Raw genomic sequence first — 20,709 nt, forward strand, 5'->3', positions numbered from 1 at the left:
ATACGTACTTATGGTGTAGAACGAGATACGTGAAGTACACTTTTAACAAAATATTTAATAGAAAGAGATAATAAAAAAAACAATTATTTAAATTCTTTTCTTTTAATGCATACGATGACCGGGAGTTTGATTCTTGCCCCGGGAAATGTTTATATTTTTTTTGTGTCCACGTTTGTATAATCTGACAATATGTAGTGTTCTGCAACTAAATACTTAATATATTTTGTATATTTTTATAATTGATAATTAATGATAAAAAATGTTCCATATCTTTTTTTCAGGCTGACGTTTACCTTCTACCAAAGAAAATGGACGAATACGTAGCAAGCTTACATTTGCCCACTTTCGATGCACATTTGACTGAACTAACGGACGAGCAGGCTAAATATCTAGGTCTCAACAAAGTAGGGCCGTTCAAACCTAACTATTATAGATACTAGCCTTGAATCTAGGCCGAAATATCGGCTGCTTTTTAGTGGAAAAGCTTAGACTTACACAGTGCAGTTGACGAGTCGTGGTCGCCATGAACTTAGGTTCTCGCGCTCGATAAAAAAAATAATAAAAAGTAAGAGAAATCCCAATTACGCATAAATACATGGTGGCCACGACTCCAATACCGTACTGTATGTATGTATAATGATTAAAAGTTTTTTTTTTAATTTTTTTAGGTCAAAAATTTTATCAGTTACCATATTATGAATGCTTGTTGTAGTGGATTGCTAGGTGTTATTTTGATTTGTATGTATGTGTATTATATTATTATAATTATATTGATTATGATTTTATTATTGAGATTGAAACTAATAACCATTTTTTTGGTTATACATTAATGGATATGTAATTGACAGTACTATGGTCGCCTTGAACCAGTTAGGCTTTCCAAAATTGCTTGCATTACTCATTTGGGAAGGAAATAAATAAAAGTAAGGAAAATCTTAAATTCAAATCTGCGCAGCCATCTACAACTAACTTGAGGACGGCCCAGACCCCTCAACTGTACAATATATATGTATAATGACACAAAATGTTTTTTTTTTTTTTGGTAAATTTGACATTAGTTACCGTATAATGAATGCTTGTAGTTAAAATTGTTTGGTGTTATTTTCTTTTTGTATATTAAAATGTACTGTAATTGAAAATTGCCTATTATTTGATATAACTATTGAGGAAAATATTTCATTTTATTATGATATGTTATTATAAGAGAAAAAACCAAAATATATATTATAAATTGCTTTAGTCATTTTTATAATATTGTACACTATAATTATTAAAAATATGTTTTGCAAGTATTACTGTATTATATAAGGCTATAGGGGAGTGTTTTGATGTTTTTGTACTTAAATCTCTTAATTTTTTTTATTAAAAAAATATACATCAAAATTTTGGCGATTACTGTACTATTATTTTTTAGTCGCAAGTGGATTTAAATAAATGTATTTTTAAATGAATAGGATTATATTTTTAATATGCCACAAATAATATAATATTAACTAACTGACTAATTAGTCAGTTAGTTAATATTATATTATTTGTGGCATATATCAATAAACAAATTTGTTTATTGAGTGAATTAAATCCCTTTTTTTATTTGTTTAGCATCACGCTGTATCCCGCTCATAGCAGGGTAGACAGAGGGAACCTGAGAACCTAGTGTTAAGACACTTCTTTTGACCACTTGGCGGGGCGTTAAGTTCCGCATTCAATGTTCAGTATTGAATGTGAAACTCAACGCCCGCCTTGCCTCGTTACCAAAGCGATAGTAATGCATATGAAAATATTTATCTTTGTTCACTTAGATTTGAAATAAACTTTTGTTAAACGGACGACTTGGTGAATGGAATGTCTTGACACTGTGCTTCTCTCTTGCCTACAATTCTATATAAAGAGATGGTTTATTTTTTCCGTACAAATGCTAATATTATTTATGATAAGGTATGGAATAACATAAAAACTCGCAATTATTTTTTTATTTATAAAAAATACTTTTTTAAAAATTAAGAAATGTAATTATAAATTTTAGTCGTAGCTTGGTTTTTTTATATTTAAGTAAGTATCAGTGATGTGCTGTATCGAATATTAAAACAGATTGTATTATATTTTATTTTGTTATTTTTGTTTTATCGCAGATATTCGAATATTTTCGTTATGAAATAAATATTATTTTACTTTAAACTTTTTTTAACTTATAATAGTGTGATTGTAAGATTTTATATCATTAATTTCTTTTAGCACTAGCCTTTTATTTTTTTAGGTTTACATTTGTTGTTTAAATATAATAAAAAAATGTTGAAATTGAAAAGTCAGTTTTTTTTATTAATATATTCTGTGTGTGATCGTTAAAAACAATGGTTTTTACAAATTTATATTTAACTTCATGTGTTAGTGTATGTGAAATTTTGTATTTTTAACCAACCCAGTTTACCATTGAGCTGAAATTTGTATTACGACTTCACTTCTGATGACATTGAAATTACATCTCCAATATTGTTATTAATGAAAATGTATGCCGCAATAAAATGGCGGACTTATTGACAAACTTTTGCGCAATACATCATTCATTTTTTTAAATAAATAAATCATTTTCTAATTGTCTATATTATATTTATTGTCATTTGTGTAAAATAAATTAAAGAAAAATAAGTATTTAGACACTTGAAAGACTTACAGACAACACAGTGCACAGTACGGGAGTCAGTACACTCCCTCCGTATCGTAAACATCAGAACGACGAAAAACCTGAAAGACATTACCTTACTTTTAGGCAAGAGGAGAAAAATGTAATGATTGCCCTGGGATACGGGGCGAGTACAGATCCAAAGGAACACACGTATCATGAAGCCCAGGGTTTTGATGAATGCGATGGTTGTAGTAATGAACGCAAAGACGACAAAATTACAGACGGCGTGAGATTTATAGCTCCAAGCAGATTCTATAGCACTATCAAGAGTAGATGTAGAAAAGCGGGTCTTTAATTTTTTTAAGTACATATTATATAGCTTTATTACATACCAACGGAGTGGAATGAATCAACAATATTATGTATAGATGATAAAAAAAACACATTAAAGATGTCATCATTTATATACCTACTTTTAAACAAAAGATAATCGTTTTGATAAACAGTTTCTTAGAAAAAAAATACTCAATTTTTACACAACTACGTTTTTTTACCAAAAAATAAAACCGACTTCAAAACTATAGCTACATTTAATTATGCTTAAATTTAATTATAAATTATATTATAGAAAATAATATTTTAACTATTTTAAAGTAAATATTTTTTTTTCTGGAAATCATGATACTGTAGATTTGAGTATATGGTTGGAATTTTAACTTGATATATCCAAGTATTCCTGAAATAAAGGCTTTTGACAGACAGACGAAGAAAGAGATCTATATAAGAATATATAAGAATTTCTTTTTATTAAATGTATACGCCTACAAGCTTTAACTTGTGAACTTTTATAAGTTACATTCCCCGTTGACCTATAGTTCTGAAATTGTTCGGGAATCCTCAGGACTGACTAACACTTGACCGGTATCTTTTTTCTTGTTTGGTAATAATAAATTGTAAACCAATATAATCGAGCAAAACAGACATAAATGTTGTCTTAAATTATTAAAATAATGTTCAAAACGTGAGACTGAATCATTGCACCCTACAATCTCTCTCGTGTGTTCTCCACAACGTGACATGTGACACGCTCGCCATAAACTAAGAACCGTACTGAACTGAGTTATAATTTATTCCTAGAAGACTAGATATTTTGTTATCAAACATGTAACAATTAAGTGATTACATTAATATTAAGATTGTTAGATCAAATTATATTAAGTCACTTTCTTTGAAAATGATTGTAAGTTTTAAATATAATAACATAAACGTAAAGTTTTGTTTGTAAGTTATGTGAAATGACGAAATAGTTTTTAACATTTTTGAGTATTATTCCACATTTATGATAGAAAAAAACAAAAAATGGAATTGGAACCCGTGCTTTTTGAAAATGCTAGCAACATAAAAGATATAACCGAGCTTATAGGAATACGGACTAGTACTTGCCGTTCTCTGTATCTCATTGCGGATCCGAACAGATAAGCTGATTTCATATCCTTCAAGGAGATCACATTTCTACGGCATTCAACTTTCTTTCATTCTTCGTCTGAAATACCCACGTTTCACTGCTGTATAACAGCAAGCGTACAAACAATGCATTGTGTACGGCCGAACGTTCTCATTAAGACGCTTCCGTTCCCCATTTTTCACCGAATTCTCGAGATTTTGCGTGTTTAATAACCAAACTCAACGTAGCGCTTTGCTCGTTACCAGAACGAGAAGAAATATTTCATTCCCCTGGAGAAAATCGAATCCACAACCGACGCGTTTACTGTTACAAGCTTGTGTCCCTGCCCCACGACAGACGTTCATACCCCAAGGTTTATCATGTGAACATGATCTCATGAGAAAAGTGACCTTGGCATACAGATAGACATACAGACGCATGATTATGTGATATAAGGGTGTTATGTTTTCTTGAGGTACGGAGCTTTAAAATGTACCTACTTATAAGCATTCCCATCAGTAAAATTTGAAGCCGCTACCCCATTGATGCTTATCAGAAACAAACATACAGAAGCTAGTCTTAAATACCTAACAAATTCTTTTAATACCCCACAATCTATATTTGAAGTGTATAATTTATTACCGATATTCATATGTGTAACAATAGGCGTAACGAAACGAGGTTGCTATTCAGTGAAAAATATTTTCCATATCTTGGATTACATTGTAGTGGTTAGCTTATTATTCTTGAAGTTTAGGTGTTATACTGCAAAGTGCAAACATACTTATCTTAAAAAGTTTGTCTCGTAAATATAAGAAATGAAGAGCTGAGGAGTTAGTTCCATATTTCAGTCTACTAAGTGTATAATTTATGTATATGGATGGACTCTTGTGTGTTTTTCATTTAAACAATATTTTACTTTGAAACAATCAGTCTCGGTTTCGGCAACATGTTTGGGGATTCCCCCTTAATATTGTTTTCAATTTTTGTAATAAAATCATTTTACAGAATTCTATAATAAATAGTTTTGAAATAAAATTACATTGTCACGAATATTTTGGAAATTTTCTAAATACCTAGCTAGCTACAGGCAACAAATGATACATACAACAAATGATAAGAATTTTCGTCAAACACTTATACTTTAGGTATATACACTGTAGTGTTATCAAAGAAAAATATATAAATAATCAATAGATATTAATTAACGAAATTAACATGTGTCGTATACTCCATATCTTGAGCAAAAATCACAGATTCGATATAATTTATACTTGTGAGGTTACATTATTTACGGCAGTTACGAAAGTGGTGTGATGTGGACATAGTGAGTGAAAAGAGAATAGAGAAAGAAATTTTTGTATTAATTAATGTTTTGGTAAGTTATTCGGATCATTTTCATTAAAATCTTAATATGTATATATATATCAAGGACTGTATTTTCCAATGTAACCCAATATATGGCCAGTGTATGGCCAGTGTTTAAAGCATTTAAAATGTGTTATACAAAACCCTTAGGTAATTTTTTTTTAAATCCACCATGGTGTGAATTGCAAGTAGAAGTTAATATTTAATTATGATTAACGCCCGTATTTATAAATTATTATCAACTCAAGAACGCGATCTCAGTCGTTCTATTGAGATCTATATTGAGATCTTCATAGATACTACTACTTCATAGGTACTGTATAAATAAAAACAGAATCTCAAGATGGATCTCAGAGTTGAGAGAGATTTATAAATATGGACTTTAAAGTGATATTCGCATAATTACAATTATGTACAAACTGAAATCCTATATTTCCATGAAAATTCTCGTACAAAAATTTGGAACTTAGCTGACTTGATCCCAAGGTTTAGGATAACTTTATAGTTGTGTACATATCAATATATCTATAATATGTATTTTGTATAGAGGCTTTGACCTTGTTGATAATAGTGTTATACGGAAACAAGAAAATATAATTATTATCTATATTTGTCTTAAGAGGTGTCCGTTTTGGAGCAAGTCCGTTTCATTCTCATGTATTTTCAGCGATTATCAGTGGTTCAACAGATATTTGGGAATTTGTGTTTTTTTGGAAAAACTCGGATTCATGAGGAAAATTGGCTAATACAACCAGACTGTTGGGTCTGCGATCGTGGTGTTTTTTCAACATAGCCCAAAATTAGGCTTCTTGTATCATATAATCTTGTATCATTTATAAGTATCAAATCATGTATTTTTTAAAGAACATCAAAATAAAAATCGTTTCTTTAAATAAATTTTAATAATAAGTACTTTCAGGGGCTGTAGCAAAAAAAATACTGGTGATTTTTTCCTGAAGTCATACTAAAATTTGCTGGTATTTGTGTTAAATAATTTTTGAAAATTTTTTAAGACTCATAGGCCACTTTTTAAAAAATGTACTTGAATCATAAAAAAATGTCAAAGTGTTTTAATTTTTCACCAGTCAATTATTATCAAACAATTTTTGAGGAGTACATATGTTTAGACATTATAAAGCTATTCTAGCACAGGCCGTGTATTGGCTAATGCTCTTGGGTGGTGGTCAATATAAACTTAACCAAAAGATAGTTATGTGTTATTTACTGTTTAACTTAGTTCTAAATATCTACTAGGCTTAGATCAGATAAAAAAATATATAGACTAGCTAATAAATTAAAAAAGTAGAGTAGGCAGAAGAAATCTAGCCTTAAGACACACTTATAGGAAGCTAAAAAAAATCTATTAGAAAGAATTTAAAAACCTTTCTAAGCACGTATGCAAAATTTAGTAGTAAAAAGTGTTTATATTGTTAGAAATTGGAACCGGTTATAGTTTTTCAAAAACAAGTTATGACAATAACAATACTTAGCTTCTCAAAGTTAAACTGCCTCGTTTAACTTTTTTTTGAAACGGTAAACTGCTTTTGACCTGGGTCGGTCTTTACAGCGTCACCAGGAGAAAGGGGCGAGAGTAGGTGGCCAAATAGGTGCCCGAACATTGAGTAGGGCATGGAGAATGGAGTGTCTTAAAACTCCGGCTATATGCTGAGACAGTGTGAAATTAAAAAAACATGGTATAAATCACTACATGTTTCTGTTGACGAGGTTATTATCCATTTAATATCATAGATAAATTATTTTGGGGATTAAAAAGATTATTTTCATACAATTATAATCCGTGTCGTGGAAAAATCGTTACGTATTTTTAATCAAAAATTGCTTGATATTATTGCCTCTAAAGGCCGAGTTCAAGGTGGCAGTGTATACGTATCTAGATATCTTTTTAGTCCTTGCAATTTCTGGTATTTAAAAAAAAACCAAGGCGCCATCAGATAGTGTGACATCCAGTGACGAGCACAACGAATTTGAGTTCGATCTCCACTCGCGTGAATTGTTAATTTAATTTAATTTTCATTCAATCATTCATTCATTTTCATTCATTTCCAGCCTGTGGTAGACAAATAGCAACGTTAACTTTCCCCACTCAACACGCATTATATAGAAAATTCAGCGGATAGTATGTTGGGCGGAAAAATGTTAAGCTCCTTTTTAGAGTCGTCTGTCAAGATCTCTAAATCCTCTCAATCTCAAGCTGAAATTAATATTATATATTCGGGATCTAAAAAAATTAAGCTTCTAAATTAACAAAATCACAAGATACGAACATATTATGCATCGTTTTTGCTTGAAATTGTCCACGTATTTAAAATCTGTAGGATATTTTTCCATAGAAAAACAGATCGAAATGACTTTAGCTAAGGCTAAATAAAGCTAGAGTATTTTTCACTAAGGTGTAGTTTTCAAAATTAGTAGAGTTTATATTTAGGTAAACGCGACGGCCGTTGCTTCATTTCTACTCGAAGGAATGAAAAATTTAATATTTTCATTTCCTTGCTCTAGTCAGGAGGCAAAGCGCGGCGTTAAGCACTGCCACTCAATACGTAATGTCTCAAGAATTCGGCAGAAAGTGGGGAACGGAAAACTCTTAATGGAGAACGGAATCTAACACTAGGTTCCCCGGTTCCCTTTGCCCACCCTGCCATGTGTGGGCACTGTGTGAAGCTACAATAAAAAATAGAGACACTGTAAGCTTGGTTGAGAAACTTTACGCTTTATCTAACTCTTACCAAAGGCATGAAAATAGTCAAAGTAAATATATATGGTAAAATCTTATAATATATGTATTTTTCCATACGCGTCGTGGTGTCGACTTATGCGTAATGTCTCGAAATCGGATAAAAAGTGGTTATAACCTCAGAATAACATTTTTCAAATAACAAACGACATTAATATCGATTTTCCATTCTGATACTATAGGCATTTCTGAAGCATGAAACATACTCGTACATACATACATGCAATCTCTTTGATAATCTTAATTTTTAGTACGTGCCGCCCATTGCGTTATCTTTTCGGACACCTTTGAATTTTGCAACTAAGCCTGCGAATATTTATCTAATTATTATTGTAAGTTTTAATCATTCATTTAAATATACATATATATATTTATTCGGTACAAGTGGAAGAACACTGATGCCTTCGGGGCCCAGGGGCATAAGGGTGTGACTGTAATTCTACGGTTTTGGGTTCAACTCCCACACGTACAAAATATTTCATCATCAACAGCCATCTTTTGTCCACTGTTGGATATAGGCCTTCCCCAATTCTCCCCACCACACTCGATCCTCAGCTCTTCGGACCCATCCGCTTCCCGCCAACCTCTTTATATCGTCGATCCATCTCGTAAGGGGTCGTCCCACGTCTGCCACAGCGGCCGTCCGCTCTACGACAGATATGCCCCGCCCATTGCCACTTCAGCTTACCAATTCTTTGAGCTACGTCGGTAACTCTGGTTCTCCTCCGAATTTCCTCATTTTGGATTCTATCCTTAAGAGATACACCGAGCTTAGCCCGCTCCATGGAGCAATTTAACATTTAAATTTCCTTATTCTTAGGAAAATTTGGAGAACGAAAGAGCTTTAATCTGAATGGAGTGTCTTCACACTACGTTCCTTAGTATACAAAAGTCTATAAATAATACCGGATGAGAGAGCCTACTCATGACGTATGTAAACGAATTTAACTATTAAATAATAGTTAAATTCCCAATACTTAAATCTTAGAATAAGTAGTTAGATTTACGCTGTAAGTGTAAAACACTTAATAATAAGAGTATGTAACGTAGAAACTAGTGTTAACACGACGGTTCCAACGATTAAATTCAGATAAAAATAAATGGCATATTAAATGCAACCAGCTGTAATTCGTTTAGCTCTAGCTTTAATAGAAGCCTAACTCACTATACTAGAATAGAATAAAATGAAGAATAAAAGGCCTATGCTATAATGAAGAATATAGTGAAGTTTTTTAACAGCGACGAGTTGTGAGTTCGATGTATTTATTTAAATTTATATTTTCATTTAACACGCAATGCCTCCAAAATTCAGCAGGGAAAGTGGGCAATGGAGAGTTTTAACACCAGGTTTCATTTACCAACCCTGCTGTGTGCGGGATATAACGTGAAGCTGATAAAATGAAATGAAAGTTTTCTATTAGGGAGAGGGAATTTGGGAACCTAGTGTTAACCCTTTGTATATCAATGACGTTTTTTTTACTTAAATGATGTTTTTCAGATGTGTTTTAATAAATAAAAAAACCCATATTTTTTAATTTTTGCGAAATTTGATTTATATACCTAGGAAATTAAAATAAAGGGAGTGTTACAGATATGTCACACTGTCTTATAAAGGCATAATAGAACTAAGATTTGTGAAAAGTTTTAAAACATTTATTTTGCTTATTGTAACAAAATAAAACCAGCTTCATGCTATATCCTGCACAGAGAAGGGTAGGCAGAGAGAACCTAGTGTTAAGTCATTCCGTTCCCCACTATCTTCCGCCAGATGCGATGACTTTCTGCCGAATTCTAGAGGCATTGCGTGTTGAGTGGCAGAACTCAGCGCCGCGCTTTTTCTACGCATAATAACATAATGCTACGCCATATGTTTCACAAACTTTTTGTGACACTCCAGAACATCAGAACGTCAGAAATCTTGGGCATTCTTAATTTTTGCTTGGTCTCACAATGGTCTCACATTTCTTTTTTTTCATTTTACCGTATCTGGAAACTTGGGTCTTCGGCAGTTCATTATCATTAATGAACGCGTGACTACTTTGTTATCTTTCCAGGCAACGCTGATGCTGCCAACATATTCTACAGAATACCCATGTTCTTTTTTTGAGATGTCATTGTCAGCGGGCAGTTTGCAATTAGGTATGCGATATATGCGACGACGTACCGTTCTAATATTTCTCTAAAGGCACTTTTTGACTCGTATTATTCAGTATTTCAACGACAGGTCTAATCTTGAAGAGTCAATCCTGGTCAGCGCTTCGAAACTCTAGGAAGATGTACTAACGACATAATATACAGCAGCCCAATGTCTTGTTGAATAACCGTCTCCGTGGCACGAAAATAAATATTTAGATCTTTCTGAACAATATAAAGATGTGTTTTATTAGTAATCTTGGCTATAGAACTTATAGAGATTAAGGAAATAATTCGTTATAGAACTGAAAAAGAGTATTAAGCTCTAAAAATTCTTACGGAAGCAACATTATCGCCCGTAAATCGGAGTTGTTGCTCATTTAGTTTAAGTCCCTCTTTCTCCATGTAATATCCAGTTTTTCTCTATTTTGACGACGTGAAGAATTTTCTGGCTGCGAAGGTGTTGTAATAATGGCTAGTTGCTGGGAAACAATAGCATCGTACTCTATATTTTCAATAATATTGTCGATATCCAACTTCAGAGTTTCTTCAAATGAGATTTCTAGATTCGAAACGAAATCTGGATCTACAATTCTATCATCATCTTCGAAACCATCTTCACTATCCTCATAGTTGAAGAGAATCTCCGTAATTTTGTCATCTATGAGATTTTGGGAAGCCATCCTGTCGAAAAGACAAAAGATCAATGTACTGCACTATATGAACATAATAACACAATGTGACAGAAATGGTACATACAGAAAATTTAAAATTTTACCATCAATTATCAAATATTATGATACACAAATATAATATAGGAATCAATATATACTTACCTGTTTATTCACAAAAATCTTTTGTATTTAGACATGTTTTTGTATTTTTTTTTTATTTTTAAATATTTGGTTGTTAACGTGTGTTCCAAATCGGCGGCAACTGAAGTTCGATTTTATTTCACTACTTGTAACAACATTTAGTTGTCAAATATTATACTAAAATGTAATGATAGGTTCGTAACGGATAAGACACATTGAATTAAAAGTAAATAAAACATCAATTTGAGATTTTATAAGGAGTTGATCGGTTTGTTACAGTAATGTCACACGATCATACAAAGGGTTAAGACTTCGTTTCCATCCTAGACTTCCGTCCCGTACTTTTAGCAAGCAATTGCTTTCCTACGAGGAAATGAACATATAGAATGTTTCATTCACATGAGTGGGAATAGAACCTGCAACTTTCGCGTTTACTTGTGCTGTTGCGCCTTGACGACCTCAATGATAAGTATCTGTAGGTATAATATTATTTTGTTATTAAATCATATTTATTGTTTCTACGAATTTTTTAAATATAAATCTTATCAACGATTTTAATCTTAAGTGTGTAATGTTACAACTTGTATGTACAAGGTGTTTTAATTATGTACTCGTACTGTATACATTTTGATAGATAACATGAATTAATCATATTTGCAACGTAAATTATTTGTTTTTGTATATTAGTTACTGAGTCGTAGGTGTGCAGTTCAATTTCTGGTTGAAGCAAATGTTCTCTTTTTTTTTTAAATAAAAATAGCTTTATCTTCATAGTTTTTTTTACAAGTTGAGTCGCTGAGACTTCCCAGTAAGTAATCAAGGATACTTGTGTTAAGAATGACTCGCTTCTCCGTTTGGTATATTTAAGCTTAGAGAATCTCTTATAGTACAATAATGGTATGTTTTTTAAGTATTTAAATAATATTGTTTATCACTGGCACTGCGTATTTAATAGTTAGTAAATATACTCGTATATATAGATGGAAAGAAAAAAAACATACTAAATTAATAAACAAAAGACTGTCGCAATTTTTTTAAATAATTTTTAGTTGCACTTATCTTGGGAAAATCATATCTTACACAGACCAAACTACCAAGGTAATCAAAAAACGATTAGCTTATAGTTGGAAAGACACTTGTCGCTGAAGGAAATTATGAAAAAAAATCAGCGCTTCACGTTGTATCCCGCATACAGCAGGATAGGCAGGAACTTAGTGTTAAGACACTCCGTTCCCCACTTCGAATTCTGGAGGCATTGCGTGTTGAGTGGCGGAAGTCAACGCCGCTCTTTGCCTCAACAGCAGAGCGAAGAAAATATAAATGTAAATAAATATTTTATTTCCTCGAGTGGGAATCGAACCCACAAGTCGTCGCGTTACAGTCACACCCTTGTGCCGCTGCGCCAAGACGGCCTCATTTAAAATTGTGAAATACACCAAATTCTATACAGCAATCAAGCGGAAAGTGCTTAACCTGTATTTGCCTTATTTTACCTGTTGATGTGAAACCTAGTGGATTTCAAACCACCATAGAGACATGCTCGGATACTGTCACTGAAAAGGCCATGAAAAAGAACTTGATGAGTATCAGAAAACAAGACAGAATAAAAAACACATCTATAACAACCAACACCCAAGTAACACATCCTTACAAAAACAGACTAACTAAAGTGGAGGTCGAGCGGGCTAAGAAGTAAATAGGAAAAATAGATCCAAATTGTTAACGTTTGATACCTAAAAGGAATAGAGAAAGATCACAGAAGATGTGAAGATGAAATAAAATTAACAGCAGTTTTCAACTTGAGAATGATTGCTAGGTTTAGAAAATAATAAAAAATGTTAGAAAAGGCTTTTGCCTGAATTATAAACTCCTGTTAATAAGCACAAATTTATAAAGCTCAGGGTAACGAGCTTATTGTAATGTATATACCCACGTTGGATGACGGCCTAGGAAGTGTCTTGCTATGCTTGTTGTTACTGTTGTTAAACTTAGACGCTATAGCTGGATGTCGTGATGCAAGACTTGAAACCTTCGAGGATATTGAAGACCATCTAAAGTGGACTAAGTTAAGGAAGGTAGACCCTGACTAAATGCTGGGGTAAGATAAACAAAGACATAATCAGTGTCATTTAATTATTTATAAATTTACAATTTGATGGTATCGTCGCCGCCATGCTGTCTGATACCTAGAAAAAAGATTAAACGATACTATAGCGAAAACTGCGAAAATAATTTGCTTTATTGTGGTGCAATAGTGAAGACACAGCGCTATGTTGAATGCCGACACTCAAATATATAGTGTTTCATACACATGTGAAGAATGTGAAGAACATGTGAAAAACTTTACTTTACCGTAAAATAGATAGATAAATTACGTACGTTAAATACAAATAGCAAGTAAAATAAAAAAAAGCAATAATACACTTGAATCTTAGGCGAAATTTTGTACCAGTCGTATTCTGAACTCTAAAAGGAGAATTGGCAGACCAAAACGGAGATGGCGAGACGAGCGACCAGAGTGGAAAAAATGGAGAGAAGCCTTTGCCCAACTATGGGACAGAAAAAAAACCACTTGTAGGAATATCACTATTAGAGATCTCTTATAGATAACTTTAGGTATATACATTGCAATATATAAGAACCTTGTAGTAATTTGTAGTAAGAAGTTTATTAAAAATAATAATAGTATACGAAAATAAATATATAACAATTAAATGTGTTCGAAAACGCAAACGTCTTTTCCTGCATACTTGTTCGTACACGTACATAAACAAATCGAAAAATGCTAGAGTAGATATACATATTAACTTTATATGTCATACTTGTGATATTTTAAATATTTATGTTCATTTTTATAGTTCCGATAAAACAAAATGTGAAATTCGCAGTTAGTAGTGGCGCAAAAGCTCGTGTTCTCAGGCTCTTTGCTAATATCATTTAAATTTAAATTAGGATTGTGTCGTAATAATATAAGCATGTGAGACAAATGATGGTTGTGGGTTCGGTTCCCACTCAATGTAATAAATTATTAATTATTTTCATTTCCTCGCTTTGGTAACAAGAAAGGCGATATTTGAATGACGTTATACATATGACTTATGTGTCAAATACTAATGGCTGCTTACATTGTGGGTGGAGCTTACAGATGAAAAAGCGAAAATTTTAATTTAAATTGACTTGATTATTAAGTAATATATTTGCTTATTGGATTATTTAATAATTATTAATCTATGGTAGTTATCACAAATTAGATATGTTTTTCTAATTACATTATTTTAATATACTTAGATATTAAGTATTATTTTAAAAAATTTAATCAGTACTCATTGTGTTTAGAGTTAAGCTCTTAAAGTTTATATCGAAGTTGTAAACTTGAAACTACAAAACTACTTGACACATTTTCTGGCATAGTTCAGGGCACTTAGTGTTACGACTCCGTTCTCCATTTTTAGGTTTAATTTTTGTGTTCCTTCTGTACCCCACACATTACAAAACTCAGCGGAAAGTGGGAAACGGAATATCTCAACAATAGGTTCTCGGTTTTCCGTTGCCTACTCTGTGGTATGCGGGTCCTTTTTTCTACAATTTAAAATTGTACCCACTAAGAAAACTAAGAGCTCTTTGCCCAACAAACATTTAAAATATGAGAAAATACGAAAATTACAATTTTTTTAGCTTCACGCTTTATTCCTGGTAGGTACCGTTAATCCTGTTACCGGTAGCAGTATGCCTTACCTCTACAAAACATAATTCCTAGATATAGTTCTAGCTTATTCTAATAACTTTCGATTTAGGCAGATCTTCCATTCCCTTTGTAATTTCTTTCAATTAGTACAATATTCATATTATATACATATTTTGAAAGCCATCGCACATTATCATATGAAAAAAGAAAACATATAATTTACTATACTAATGTATTAACTAAAACTCAAACGATGTAGATCTATTGATAAACAATCTTGTAATAAAACAACGAAATTAATGTAAGTACAAAACATTATCATAATAGGTACATGACGTAGTGTTTGATTCAAAGAAATTTTATAATTAGAGATAATATCAAGGCGAAAATGTTTTTAAATAGTGATGTCTCATTACTTTTAGCTATTCACTCTTTTGTATAGTGATGTCTCAATATCTTTTCTTGAGCTAAAAACAAAAGCTAAAAACGCAATGTCTGTACATGGAAGATATGTAAAGAAATCTATTGAGATTGTGGGCTATGGCACTGCAGTGCGTTAATGAGAATTAGGTTCCCAGGTTTACTGTACTTACCCTGATATCTGCGGGATATAACGGCATTCGAACGCACACCTCGGATCCTTATTTTGGAATGGAATTGTAAAAAATATAAAAAAAATCTAACAAATTCCCAAAAAAATGTCTAAAATTTTGTTTCTAAAATGAAAAAAACCAAACAAATTTAATTTATCTAAATTAAAAAGTATATTAAAATGAAGTATTATATATTTATGTATTTTAGATATGACAATACTTATATTCCTTCTGCTGCTCGGCTACGGTTGGGCAAGCACTTTGCCCAATGGGTGTCCGTCGAACTCCCATATCGAAATGCTCCTGCCTCATGAGACTGACTGCGCCAAGTACTACCAGTGCGTCCATGGACGCAAAGTTATTAGGGATTGTGCGGGTGGAACCCACTTTGATGAAAGAAAACAGGTAAGATTTGTTCAAATTCTTCTAATTATTTAAATAAAAAAAATTAACTATAGTTAAACCTGTCCTGTCGTTTTCTAATTAGTTCCAGTTCTATTACTAATTGCAAACTTGGATCTGCTTGATGCATTGTTTACAACTTTAGTATTTAAAATACTGATATTGCGTATAAAAATTCAAATGTAGCCGTATTTTTCGTAGGATCGATTTCAAAACGATATTTTTTCGTCTCGTTTGGCAAAAAAAATACTAATGCTAGTTAGTTTAATACACGATCGATAAAGTATTGAGAAATGTAGAGAAACCGCTGAGAGAATATGACTGAATTCAAAACATCATAACACACTAGACTGGTCTGGACTGGTCTAACACTGTTGAATGCCCTCGAACAACAACAATGGTCAGTTAAATTTGGAGATTTTAATTGGAAAATTACTTAAAAGGAAAGAACTTACTAACTTACTTTTAGAACTTGGACCCAAGCACCAAGTTTTGACAGTATAATAAATATAAAATATGTATTTAATTTATCAGCAATAAAAGCACAAACACGCAATGCCTCCAGAATTCGGCAGAAAGTGGGGAACGGAGTGTTTTAACACTGTTTCCTCTGCTTACCCTGCTGTGTGCGGGATACAGTATGAAGCTGTAAAAAAAATGTTAAATAAATTAAATAAATCGATCATCCCCCATAAACTAATGTATCAAAATCAATATTTATTGTACAAACACATTATCTTGCACATTACACGCAGAAACGTCGATACATTTTAAAGATATTTCTTAATCTTATCAAGAAATCGAATCTAAAGTTAAAAAATCTAAGGTATTATAATTTGGTTACAAAGGATGTAACAAAAACACCGAACAATGAGGCAGATTCTTATCATTAAATTTTGTTTTATCTACATTGTAATTAGTGTAAATAATATAATATTTAAAATCTCCTTATTATTTCAAGGGAAGGTTTGGTTGGTTTAGAAGAACTTGTAGAAGCTTCACGCTTATCCCGCATTTAGCAGAGTAGGCATTGAATTATAGGGAACCTATAATAGGGAACCTATAATAGGGAACCTAGCGATTCCTTCGTTCCGCTGCGTTCAATTTTCGAGACGGTGTTTGTTGAGTATCGGAACGCAACTATTACATGAGGGATAGAGCGTTAAGTACTAATATTACTCAATGTACAGGCAAATTATTTTTGCGGTTTTATTATACTCGTATGCATAAATTAGTTGTAGAATATTTATGATTTTAAATTTAATAAAAATTCTAAAAAATAAGCTTTATTACTATAAAATTCCATCTAAATTGTTTCAGTGTTTTTTGCATGATAAAACAAACATACATTCGCACAGACTATAAAATTTGATATATTATATACCTACATATATGGCTTGAGATTAGCTATACTTTCATAACAAAAAAATATTTTTTTTTTTAGTTTAACTTAAGATATTTTTAAAATTAGGACATGGATAATCGCCAGGTGTCTTTACATGTTATTTATTTTTTATTAATGTAAGTTATTTAGTTGTTATTTATATGTTATTTATTACGTTTCAGCGCTGTGATTGGCCAGCTAATGTAAAATGCTCGCAAAAGGAAGTCGTACAAGTTTTGCCCAATGGTTGTCCAGCGGATTTTCAAGTACGCCGATTCTTGCCCCACGAGAGCGATTGTGGCCGGTACTACGAATGTGTGTTCGGCATGAAACTAGACAGGAGATGTTTTAATGACATGCTGTTTAATGAACAAAAACAGGTATAATAATTAAAATATATATGTTCTAAGCTATCACATATAAATTTTACAAATTCGGGGGATTTATGATATTTAAATTATTTTCATTTGCATTAAGTTTCACCACTCAATAATAAGTCGAAAGTCACGGGGAAAGTCTGGGACAAAGTCTACTATATGTTTTCTCTGCCCGCCTTGCTATGTGGGGAAAATACGTATAGGCCATCGTCTTACAGCGATATCACGTCATAACGTGACATCGCTGTAAGCGACGGTTATCAGTTTATAAGGACTTATTTTCTTTTTCTCTCTCTGGCAACAAGACAAAGTGTATCGTTGAATTTCGCCACTAAACCAGTAATGTCTCGAAAATTACTTACCTTGACATTCATGAGATAGAGCGTGAAGCTAATTAGACAAATAGAATTTAATAAGCTTCTTCTCACCATCTCCACAAAATGCTTATGTTAAACATATATTATTTTTTTTATTTCAGGATTGCGACTCTCCACAAAATGTTGATTGTAAAAGCAGCAATGAAGTGAGTACTGAAGGAAGTACCACGAGAACTACAGAAAGATCCACCGAAAAATCTACTGAAAAAAGTACCGAAGGAAGCACTGCAGGAATCACCGAAAAAGAAACTGAAGATAATAACCAACCAGACTTCGAAACTTTACCAAACGGATGTCCGTCAGATTTCCATATACATCACTTACTTCCTCATGAAACTGACTGTAGTAAATTTTATTATTGTGTACATGGAAGAAAAGTTGAAGAGAATTGTGCTCCTGGGACATTATTTCATTATAAAAAACAGGTTTATAATATGTTTTTATACTGATTGATAAACGTTTGTCGTTATAGATTGCCTGATAAATCAGTTAATAATATTTAAATATATTTTCTTCCAGGTTTGTGATTGGCCCTATAACGTCGAGTGTTCAGTAAATACTGAATTAACTACACAAGGAAGTACTGAAAGGAGTACTGATGGAAGTATTAAAAGCACTGCTGGAGTAAGTACTGAAAGAAGCACTACTTCTGTAAGCACTGAAGCTCAACCTGAAACTTTACCAAATGGATGTCCATCAGATTTTCATATACATCACCTACTTCCTCACGAAAGTGACTGTAGTAAATTTTATAATTGTGTACATGGAAGAAAAGTTGAAGAGAGTTGTCCTCCTGGAACATTATTTAATTTCAAAATACAGGTTTGCAATGTTTTTAATTTCTTGTACACTATCATGCGCCAATGTACCAAATATCTAACAGCTTGTTGCTTCGAGTTTGTGGTTGTAACTCAGGGAATATTTTACCATTTCGTACTATTAGTTAAAATACTTTTTGTGGAGCCACCCAAATTAAAACATATTTTTTTACCTTATAGTACTGGATGACACTTAGCGTTCATACAGTTTATTGAAATATTATTAATTATCAATAATTAAATTGAATCAAAGCATTTTTTTCTTTTTTTTATGTAAATAATATTTTTTTTTAATATTATTTGTTTACATATGCTGGAAAGACAGTATTTGTCATTACAGGCTGCCTGATAAATTAATCAATGAAATTTAAATTATTTTTATACCAGGTCTGTGATTGGCCTCGTAATGTTGAGTGTTCTGTAAATACTGAAAAAACTACTCAAATCACTACTGAAAGGAGCACTGAAGGAAGTACTGGAAGTACCGCTGGAATAAATACTGAAATAAGCACTGTTACTGAAACAATTACTGAAGCTCAACCTGATAATAAACCAGACTTTGAAACTTTACCAAATGGATGCCCGGCCGATTTTCATATACATCACCTTCTTCCTCATGAAACTGACTGTAGTAAATTTTATAATTGTGTACATGGAAGAAAAGTTGAAGAGAATTGTGCTCCTGGGACATTATTTAATTTCGAAATACAGGTTTGTAATATTATTTTACATAATCATCGCTATAAATATTATTGTCATCATCCATCTATCTTAATCCACCAGTGGCTACAGGTCTTAAATTGGAATGTCACGCCATTGAGCTTGACCTTTGGATCTTGGCTTTTGATCGTTGCCAGAAACTTTGCGTACGTCATAATCCTAACTATTTGGAAAACGCTTTTCAGTACGCTTGCTGAAGCGTCCTCATTTTATACCACGGTGCCGCTCACTCCAATACCCTAACAGCTGGCAATTTACAACTGACAGTGCTGTTTTGATGGGAAATATCTATAATTTTGGTCATAAGTTAATATACATTTTTGACACTGCCAAACTCTAACAAACAGATGAAGTAATTACCAGCAGAAGGGACATAGATTTCTTGCCACAATAGTTTACTTCGTCTGCACCTGCTGATACTTTCAGCTGGTGCGGACGAAGAAAAATAGCGCATTGGTCCTACATAAGCCAGTTAAGATGTTGAAAGATGTTAAGTAATTAAAATAATTATATATTCTAGGTTTGTGATTGGCCGCATAACGTTGACTGCAAAATAAACACCGAAAAAACTACTGAAGGAAGTACTAAAAGTACTGCTGGAATAAGTACTGAAAGATTTACTACTATTGAAACAAGCACTGAAGGTGAAACCGATAATCAACCAGATTTTGAAACTTTACCAAACGGGTGTCCGTCAGATTTCCATATTCATCACCTACTTCCACATGAAACTGACTGTAATAAATTTTATTATTGTGTACATGGACAAAAAGTTGAACGTAATTGCAATCCTGGACTATATTTTGATCCAAAACTACAGGTACGAAATTATTTTATTTTTAGCTTGTAATCGATTTAAAAAAAAAGATTATCTATCCGACATGTACGAAATTTTCTTTCGACATATATTTTATACTAGCGACACACCTACTTATTTATATAATACACTAAATTACTTTCGTTTTCTCATGTGTCATATTTACAGCGTACTCATCATAGTGACTTGTGATATTATCATTTTAAAAATGTTAGTATTATAATATCGTTATTCTAATAACGTCTTTCAATTGTTTTGTAAAATAAATACGACTTATTACAACCTATTTAACATCGGTTCAGTAGTTTTTGGTAGAGATAAGGCGTCTTTGCAAAATTCAATACCAGGACTTCCTAGTACGAGTTCATAAAATTGCCAGGGTCGAAAAAAATCAAGACCTT

At 32.3% G+C, this 20,709-nt stretch overlaps 2 protein-coding genes across 4 annotated transcripts in view; both read left to right on the top strand.

Moving 5' to 3' along the window:
* Window positions 1–2,302, top strand: part of AhcyL1 (Adenosylhomocysteinase like 1) — a 33,526-nt gene extending 31,224 nt beyond the window's left edge. For all 3 annotated transcript variants that reach the window (XM_085187697.1, XM_085187699.1, XM_085187698.1), the window contains one exon: window positions 282–2,302. In XM_085187697.1, the coding sequence (XP_085043823.1) occupies window positions 282–440 (159 nt within the window). In that variant the 3' untranslated portion in view covers window positions 441–2,302. The remainder of the gene's footprint in view (window positions 1–281) is intronic.
* A 13,321-nt stretch (window positions 2,303–15,623) lies between these two features.
* LOC146537381 (uncharacterized) lies at window positions 15,624–20,500 on the top strand. Its single transcript, XM_085188180.1, has 7 exons — window positions 15,624–15,818; window positions 17,382–17,579; window positions 18,055–18,378; window positions 18,473–18,775; window positions 19,159–19,482; window positions 20,012–20,311; window positions 20,477–20,500. Exons 1-7 carry the CDS (start codon window positions 15,624–15,626, stop codon window positions 20,498–20,500), a joined length of 1,668 nt encoding a protein of 555 aa, XP_085044306.1.
* Window positions 20,501–20,709: the final 209 nt, after the last annotated feature.

This window comes from Heliconius melpomene, chromosome 7 (genome assembly GCF_056956725.1).
Source record: "Heliconius melpomene rosina isolate 202511_hmr_F chromosome 7, ASM5695672v1, whole genome shotgun sequence".
NCBI classification, from domain to species: domain Eukaryota; kingdom Metazoa; phylum Arthropoda; class Insecta; order Lepidoptera; family Nymphalidae; genus Heliconius; species Heliconius melpomene.

Bases quoted from the DNA above. Each gene is read 5' to 3' on its own strand.
- LOC146537381 (XM_085188180.1), top strand. From the start codon at position 15,624: ATGACAATACTTATATTCCTTCTGCTGCTCGGCTACGGTTGGGCAAGC. The intron at 15,819-17,381 runs GTAAGATTTGTT...ATTACGTTTCAG, and splicing joins ACTTTGATGAAAGAAAACAG to CGCTGTGATTGGCCAGCTAA. The intron at 18,379-18,472 runs GTTTATAATATG...ATTTTCTTCCAG, and splicing joins TATTTCATTATAAAAAACAG to GTTTGTGATTGGCCCTATAA.